At 38.4% G+C, this 9,406-nt stretch overlaps 1 protein-coding gene across 1 annotated transcript; it reads left to right on the top strand.

The window, feature by feature from the left end:
• The first annotated feature begins 394 nt into the window (after positions 1-394).
• Positions 395-9,034, top strand: LOC110977535 (uncharacterized). The gene is made up of 4 exons (XM_022231772.2): positions 395-581; positions 1,527-1,632; positions 3,225-3,562; positions 7,171-9,034. The coding sequence occupies exons 1-4, from the start codon at positions 510-512 to the stop codon at positions 7,219-7,221; spliced, it is 567 nt and encodes a 188-aa protein (XP_022087464.2). The 5' UTR covers positions 395-509; the 3' UTR covers positions 7,222-9,034.
• Positions 9,035-9,406: the final 372 nt, after the last annotated feature.

Below are 9,406 nucleotides of genomic sequence, written 5' to 3' on the forward strand. Positions count from 1 at the left end.
CCTGAATTTCCAACCAGGTAAGTTTTTTCACGGAGTGCCTGGGATGGGGTGTGTTAGGTACACAAAACAGTGCGAGCCTATCCCCATCGTGGAGCTCCATAAACAAAAAATAATCCGCGGCTAGCTGTTTCCTTGCTCTCCATGTATATGCTAGGAGCAATGGCGAACACCTGCTGTTTGGACAATTTTATTTTTAGCGCATCATAAGTTACCTCTTGACGTCATCCGTTGCGTTGCCCAACGTTTCCCATGATGTCACTTGTCACCTGATAATGAATTACTGGATCTAGCTATCGCCTCCAGAGCCGCATACACGCAGCAAAGATGCAACGAAGATACGATTTGGAAACCAGACTAGGCCAATGTACAATTTTGTGCGCCAAGCTAGCTAAAGGTACGGTACGTTGTACATGTACATACGGTGCGTTATTTCCTCGTTGGGACTTGGACACAAGGAGGAGTTAGTTTTAAACTTTTAAGTTGCAGTGCACGGAATCTTGAAAGTGAAAATGGCACCAGGAATGAAGCTCCTTCTGCTCCCAGTGCTCACGTGGCTTGTTTGTCATTTTCAATATGCGGCAGTAAGTAATCTTAATGTCGATTAAAAAGCACCGTTTTAGTGTTACTGACAGTGACACTAGTAGTAGTAAAACGTTGTTCTTGTCTTGACCCAAGATGTCAGCATGGTCAGTAATCGGTAATGATATTCTTTTTTATAAAATGCCATCATGATACAAGTTACAGCTGTTTTTGACTTGCTCTCACCATGCTCTCACTAACGTCTTGGGAATCTCGTAGTATTTAGGGCGTGACTGTTTTGTGTAAAGAAGGAAATAAATAATATCATGAATACATGTATAGGCCCTAGCCCAGGTTGGATGATGTCTACATTACATTGCAACTAACTTCCAGGGTATGAAAGTCCTGAAACTATGCAAAAATTTTTTCAACACTTTTTTCTTACATAATAAATATTTGTTGTCGTGTTTACGGGTGTAATTTAAAAGCATGCCAAATTGAGGTCTTATCGGGCAGTATCTTCGGTATTGTAATTGACATTATTTTTGGTCTAAATTCTGAAAATGAATAAATGCCCTCTTGACAAAATCCTGGGCTGGGTGCTGAAAAACTGTGGAAACAACAAATGCCAGCTGTGATATATTACCAGACTTGTTCTCAGCGTACAGTTAACAAAATAGCGTCATCTGATTAAACATACAGATCGGTCATTAATTTCAAGCACTCTTCCCACTTTTTTTATCTTCCTTTTCATGAGCGTTCAAAATATTCCTCTGGGAAGAAATCTTATTGTTCATCAGGTACCATAGTTTACAGCTGGAGAACTTCGACCTGGAAATTGGAGAGTAAACTGCAGATTTTGAGACTGATCTTCAAGAATACAAGGCCGTGGAAGCCAGAGTATTCTGCATGCATGTATGTAATTGCTCTCAAATTTGGCACCAACCAACGCTATCAGTTCGACAAATTTCTTGATCGTCTTTCTGGTCTCCTTAATTATTTTCCAGGCCGATATTTGTTCAGACGGTAATTACTGTGCGACGGGTTGCTGTTACGACTATGATATAAGCTACATGCATGTATACTGCTGCTATTCGGTCGTCGTGGAATGGTGTAAGTTACTCTCAGAATGGACGTGAAGGTTTGGAAGATTGTTTGAAAAGATGGTTTAGCAAAAAGGGGAGAAAGTTAGAAATTTTTTTGTACAAGACTGACTCAAAGCACAGCATGTTTGCTTGATCATGCTGATCGACCGATTGTGCCCAGCAGGTTTATCTCAACCCTAAGCACATATGAAATTGAAACAATAAAGTTGATGGTGGTCCCAGACAAACTTGGGCTAGTGATGGACATTGATGGTAAACCTTTCACCGTAGCGGGAAAGCAGATAAAATAAGTGATTTGAATGAAAAGAGTTGATTGGGTTTGGTGCAGGCTTTCAAATACACTCCTCAGAAACTGTTATACATGTAAAATGAAAAAAAAAATCATTTGTGCATATAGCTGGAAGTTGGAGATTATCCAGAATATAAATCTGTTGCAATATGCCATTGTCGACACCAGTGAGCATTCTTGTAAATGGCTGAACTGGTCCAACCATGTATGCCATGGCTTTCATATAATTCATTCATATAAATGACAGTTACTGTCCCAGCCCTGAACAGCTCTCCAAAAGGCAAAAACAAATTTGGACTGGCAGTTGTCATTTGTTCACAAATTGCAAGTCCCTCCCCCCTCCCTGGTCTTATGTAAATCTTTAACACAGGTGAACAAATCATTTAGGGCTGTGCCAAATAACTGAACATTCAATCGATTATCAAATATGGGAATATTATTCTCTGAATTTGAATATTCAAATGCAAAATTCATGAAAAGGAAGGGAAAATTTTCTTATATTTCAGATGAGAAAAATTGCACCATAGAGGCTTGTTTCAAGCAGATTTAAATGAAAAGCGACAGAAATCTTACAATGAATCAAAAAGTACCCGTAAATTATTCATTAAACAATTTAAATTAAATTCAAATTTCAGCAGGGTAAGAAGTATTGTTCATCTCTTAAATCTTTAAAAATCATAGCTGGAGATACTCCTAGACGTGAGAAGCTATTATGCAATTGTGTGCATTATTGCAACTGATTTTGTACATGGTTTGTTCTCTAACAATCTGCCAGTGGGTGCGACCGAATATTCGGATATTTGATCAAATTGAAGGTCGACTATTTGAATATTCGGTCGTACCGACCAGCAGATTCGAATTGACTCAGCCATAAAATCGTAAAAATTTCCTTCCTAAACACTGGGTGAAGTAGACGTGTGGCCTCAGTATCACCAAGGTATGACAGTATCTAAACATTTCCCGGAAGAGGGCTGGCTATTTTTAACCTTGGTTGATAAAGGATGAGCATATACATTGTACAATGTATGTATTTTAATCCTGGATGAAACCCTTATCTCATACTCTGTGTGATTTGCATCCGAGAGGTCCTGATAAATGTAAATTAAAAATGAAGAATGGAGGATTTTAAAAGAAAAACAGGAAAGAGGAGAGAGTAGACAGTATTATTATGCAGTTTATTCATTTTTTTGACCGTATGACAGGCATTGAAATATTAATGGTTTACATGTACATCTGTATGTGGAATTTAAGTTTTTGAATGGTCACATTTGAGAGCGTCCTGGAAACCGGTTTCCCCTCCCCCCCTGCAGGGTTTTGGTTCATGTGGGGGATGCTTCTCTTCATCATCCTGACCACCTGCTGCGCCATCGCGCGCCGTCGCCAGCTCCGTCGTCGCCAAGTCCTTGTGGTCCAGCAAGGGTACACCTCACCCACAGCCTACGGCACCCTGGTCAACACGGAGGTGCCCCAGCACCCCTACGTGGCCCCCGGCACCTACAGCCAGTACCCCGGGGGCTACCCGCAGCCACCCCCAGGACCGGCCCCAGCAGCAAATCCGGCCCCACCGTACCAGCAGGTTGCCGCCGCGGGGATGCAACCCGCCCTACCCGTGCAGCAAGCTGGGGCGATGTCCAGCAAGGTGAACCAGGTACATGTACCAGTAAATGATTGCGTCTCTCTCACTGGGGAAGTTAGTTGGACAATCCACACGACAGTTTTTTCATTCGTCGTGCTGGTCTTTCCATTACTCTCTATCTGGTTCCTTTTTTCACCTGTTCTCATGCTTTACTGTTTCTTGCTCTATTTAATAGTTTTCTACTGCGCTCTCTTACTTTTATCCTGATGCATAATTTTTCCAACCGATCTTTCACTTTAATGTTGAAGCATATTACTATTTATATCTTAACGCTATGTAAAGCGTCTGTCATTCTTTTTACTGGATGGCATATTTTTTGTATTTTTTTATATATACTGTCTGTTTCCAGACTGAGAGTGGGGTCTGCCTTTAAATCAGATCAAATCGATCACGTCAGTCACAAACATGTCCTAAGTCATCCCATTCCAAGTCTCGAACTGTTCAAATAATGAAAGGTGTCTAGTGACACCTTCAAAACTTGTGACTTTGTTCATGACTTGTTTTTGATGATTTTTGACTTGTGACTGATTACACCACAACTCTTAATGGCTAGGATACGATTCAATATTGCTGTCGTACTCATAATCACAATTGTACCAATACTTGTCCTTACAGTACTTTGTATACTACTCATGTTCATGGGAGTGACTCAACTAGTGGGAGTTCATGCATACTCACACAATGACTCATACTCAAATACTCATCTATGTGTCTACTCATCGCTTGTGGAAATGTCTTTGACTACTTTTATTCTCTGAATGTATGTTATCTTTTGTACATAACTCTAAGTAAAATGCTTTATTCAATTAATTGCAAATACTCTATATTCAAATACTGTATATTTTGAACGATGAAGTCCAATATATGCATTGTGTATTCCAGAACATTATTACACGCAATATGCATGCACTTTTACAGTGGGTAACAAATTGCAATTCTTTTTCTGTGGACATTTTTTTGTTTCAAGTTTTCTCCCAATTTTTTTGGCAAAACAGAGTCAACAGTTCTTTTATAAAAATGTCCATTTTTTATTTGCATTGACACAGGACAGTTGTATGTTTTCAGCATGTACAAAATACACATGCAGCTGTGAATAGAGCATAAAAGTAACAAAAAGCAAACTTTTCCACAAAATGCACACATATGCGCGTTCAGACTTTTGGTAAGTTTAACTTGTCGTTTACATGTACTGTGTACTATGGTATTCGGCATTCAGAAGTATTTTCTGCCTGTTATTGTTGAAGATTTCTGGCAGAAATATTTATTCAAATGCATCAAGTGTTTGGTCTGGTAGTGGCAAGTATTGTAAATCATTCCAAACTGTATTCATGTACTTGGCATCCCCTTTGTGCTTTTAAGTATTGGCACTGCACTTTTTTAATCATTTCAAAAATGGCTAGTCTCTCCTGGACAACTGAGGGCGCTGTTGCCATGATGTCAGTCAGGAAAGAAACTGTTTAGTTTGCATGTGTTTCTGCGAACATTATAAACTGCTAAAGTTCTCAGTGAAAATATTTTTGTTTTTAGGTTTGCTTGCTGGTTTATTGCCAAGGGCTAATATGCAGCAGTAAATTCCCTAAGGAAACCAAATTTAGGATGGCAAATTGTGAAAAATTTGTGCCAGGTGGAAAATTTCTTCATGGGCTGATATCGCAGGTTTGCTTATGAATAGGCCTCTGGAAGTTTGCATCAGCATGAAAATAAAAAGCCATCTAAAATCTTTTAAAATACATGTAACAAACGTGACAAAACAAAGTTTAGAGTTTATTGAAATGGGGGCATTTAAAAAAATTTAGTAAAATGATAGCATTTATAGGGACCCTTTAAATATTTAAATTCTATTCACTTATCCATTCAAACTGCCAGTAAGATAAATAAGCTGGCCTGTTTTTCCCCGAGTTAATCAGCTTTTTTCCTGCTATATATAATGTACCAGTACATGTATGTATGTTGGAATATATTGCTTCCTTTTGCTTTACATTTCCTGTCAACTTTGCAGGCTTTTCACTTCCTCAAGCTATCGTTTCTTGACGTTTTGTTTTACTTTCATTCAAGAACACATTGTTCAGGAAGCTAGTTAGTTTGACTGATAAAGTGTTAAGATTTTAGTCTGGCAGCATGTGTGTGAGTTGGCACTCTTTGCTTAATGTGGAAGTTTTTATTGTTAAGCAAATAAGGAGCGAGTTGTGAGGACGTCTCTGTCCCCACAACAGTTTTAGTCCCCACTTATTCAGTGTAAGGATGATTGTCGTCCACAGAAGTTGTTTGTGCATACCAGACATGAAATGGGACAGAGGGATACCCCCAAACAAGTCCAATCCCTTTACACACTCTAACCTATTGTAAACATACATGAATTCCCCCTAGATGCCTGAAAAGAATTCTTGAGATACCAGTATAGCAATGACCAACACAAAGGTGGGGGGGGCCTCTGTCCCATAGTTTGCATCAAACTTGTTTGTGCACTAACCTTACTTAGGTATTGTGGGTTTGTGAACAAAAGATGGCCACAACTTGCAGGAAGGGAAGACATTCTTTGGACTTACCCACATCCACAGGACATTTCCCACTCTGAAAAAGAGACTAAGACATATTTTGGGTTTAAGGTTGTTTGTCCTTAACGAAAGAGGAACAGACAAGGAAATATTTTACAGAAATTTAGCTGAAAATTGTGTTTACAGTTTGAGAAAAATTAGTAGTTTCTCTCAGTTTTCTTAATTGCACAAAAACAAAGGAATGACCACACTAAGTGTGGGAGGTAAATGTGTAAGTTAAGTACATGTATGGGTCATTTGGAAGGCCTTCCCCCTTGTTACAGGGACAATTTCTGTTGTTTAGGAAGTTGGGACTGATATGTGAAGACAAACTTTTGTCCTCATAATGTTTTTGGTCCCCCAAACGCCTTTATTTCAACACACGGGTAGCCCCCATCACCTGGTTCAAATATTTGTGTGAATGTGAATGCCTGGGAAGGACTCCCTTTTACAGCATGGTACAATTTAAGGATGGGACGTTTACACATCTAAACGTTTGAATGAAAACAGTTCCAAATCCGTTTACAGATTTTCCCAAACGTTTAAACGGAACCGCCCCTTTTAGAGGTTGGACGTTTTGATTGACATAATCTTTTATTCACTTTTATTGTGAGCGATGCCTGCATAATGTAATCTAATTTTCAGAATGTCTTACTGTTCGGTCATATCAAAGGTGATATCACCGGAACTTGGTGACAACCATTTACATTGTACACAATTTGTTGTGTTTAAAGTTTTCAATGACACCGTGGTAAGGATGTTATGTTTACATGTTTATGTGTACGTTTAAACTTAGGGGAGAGTTTTCTAAACTTTTTTTCAAATTAAACGTAAATACCCACCCTTTGTACAATTTGATGTCAGCATGCCACCTGTGCACTTCCATTTTACCCATTCTGGGGAATTTTGTTTTCATTTCGATTGCCTTCCACACAGCCTATGTGAACACCTAGCAGTCCTGTTGATATGTAACAGTTTCGTTGCAAGGCAATACGCCTTTTTGTTGCTTTCACCATCTGTTCTTTTCTGTGCCTCTTGTGAACACTGTGCTTTTTGTGTTGTCTTTTCCCTTCGATTGGTCTAAAGGAGCCGTACAACTCAAACGAGAAGCCACCTCCCTACAACCCCAGCTCCTAGTGTGTGGGACACCAGGTACTAGACCACATATCAAACCCAAGGCCCTGGAGGAAACGGAGGGGTAAAACAATTACAAATTGAAACATTTTTATTTCCTTATCCGGCAGTAAGTGGATAACTGGCGTGAACCACACCATTTCAAAGAGATCAAGCCTGACTGTGCCAAATCAGATGTGAATTTTCCTCACATTAAATATTAACCCCCTCTTATTCTACATTTTATGTTAAGTAGAAATGGTGAAAAATACTGCTAAGATTTTAAACTTGGAAATTATTAAGGAATATATACCTCATCCAGTTTATGTCTGCATAAGCAAAAGCAATCAAATAAGTCTATTAAAATGATATTCTAGATTTTTATAACTTATATTAATGATACTCGGATGATAACAAGTGTCTTAGAAAGTCTCTGAGTTCTTGCTTCTTAAAATCATGCTCAAAATTCACAAATTTACTGGAACTCAGATTTCAAAATGATCTCATCTTTGGAAATTGAAGAATGGAAAAAAAGCATCATTTTTAATTTGAAAAAAGTTAGCTTCGTACTACATGCTCAAGTGTTATCGTATTGTAATTCTTAATTAAAAAGATTTTTTGCTTGGTTACAATTTAAGCATTTTTTAAAAGTATTGCTAAAGGTTTCACAAATTGTTTCTCAGAGAAATTAAAAACAGCAATGTTGAATTTGAAGAAAAGGCTAACGGTTGTTAGGGTCAGTGATGAGGGGGCTGTTTATTCCACGATCTGAACACAGAAACCAGCTTGAGACCAGTGTGTGATTCTTTTGAACGTGCGGTGACACGTCTGTGTTCAAGTTGTGCTGATTATTATAAGTCAGTTCAGTTGTGTCGCATGTCTGTTAACCCGACCAGGTGCACATGGATGTTTCTGAGCCATCATCAAACGCAGCATTTTGTCGACCTTCTGCTACTGTTTTGCAGTATGTAGGTGTTCTCAGACAGAACTATTTGTTGCCATGTTCATTGTTGGTGTTTTCCCTTTTTTTATATTCAACACCACCGGCAATGCATGACACCTGGTGGGAAAATGCAGAAAGGCTGTACAATAGTATTTTTGATGTTGTGCGTTTGTTTGCTTCCAACTCTGGAAAGGGGGAGAAGGTGGTGAATTATGAATCAATGAAAAATATTTTTGCAATAGTTGTCATCAGTTCGTTTATGTTCCTGTATACATGTACTGTAGCCTATCACGAGGCAGTGACTTTCATGGTTTCAGGTACTAGATTATTTTAATCAAGAAGACTTTGTTAGGGCATATTTGCAGTACTTGCGCAAGCTTACTGTGTGCGTGTAGTAGGCAAGTTTTACACCTACCTGTATGTGTACATCGACCTTTGACCAAGTGGCAACATATTTGCATAGTGATAGTGAAACAGAATTGTGCAAGTGACTAGTATCGACCTTTGACCCTGGAGGTGATGTTGACTAGATATTTGTCATTTTTTTCCCCTTCACAATTGAGCTTAGGTTGCCCAAAGGTTGAAAAACAGGATTTTTTACAGTGCTTTCCTCGAATGTATTGGAAGTGGAGAGTTCGAAAACAATTGTAGTTTTGTACAGAGAAAAAATGATCATTTCAAGTCTATCTATTTTTGATTCAAAGACATATCATCAAAATGCGTGTAATGTGTATAATTTTGTTATGTACATGTGTTCATTGATTTCACGGATACTAGTACATGTGCTGTCATCTGTTGTAGAAAATTTCATGTTTGCAAAAGTTCTTTCAAGAAGGTGCGATAACTTTTGTTTTAAAGAATTTAAATAAATTGGACATTTTATGGTGCATAATACATTTCTCGGTTGAGTGACTTCATTTTAATTTTTATCTGAAATCCAGTGTTTTTAATGGGAGGACAACAAGTGAGATAATCAATATTGACATTTCTTTAATTTTTATATATAAAGTATGTTCCAAAGTGCTTGCCAGACGGTTTTTCTTGAGTCTGTTTTGTTGTTCTCACCACAAAGCCAAGAAGCACTCGTAGTTAGGCATAATCGAGCAAGATTTGTTTTCAACCCAATCATTCCCATCGTTTTCCTCCTGATATCACGTGGTGTTACACTGGTGGTGTCTTATTTCAAAATGACCAGGCCTACGTGTATGTAGTTTGTAACATTGAAAAGGTCTAGCGATGTGTACAGATGTTTGTGGCAAAAGCACA

This window comes from Acanthaster planci, linkage group LG19 (assembly GCF_054643075.1).
Source record: "Acanthaster planci isolate LZ-2023a linkage group LG19, COTS_SCS, whole genome shotgun sequence".
NCBI classification, from domain to species: domain Eukaryota; kingdom Metazoa; phylum Echinodermata; class Asteroidea; order Valvatida; family Acanthasteridae; genus Acanthaster; species Acanthaster planci.

Coding starts and splice junctions, on each gene's coding strand:
- LOC110977535 (XM_022231772.2), top strand. CDS start 510: ATGGCACCAGGAATGAAGCTCCTTCTGCTCCCAGTGCTCACGTGGCTT. Junction 582..1,526: donor GTCATTTTCAATATGCGGCA/GTAAGTAATCTT, acceptor ATTATTTTCCAG/GCCGATATTTGTTCAGACGG. Junction 1,633..3,224: donor TTCGGTCGTCGTGGAATGGT/GTAAGTTACTCT, acceptor CCCCCCCTGCAG/GGTTTTGGTTCATGTGGGGG.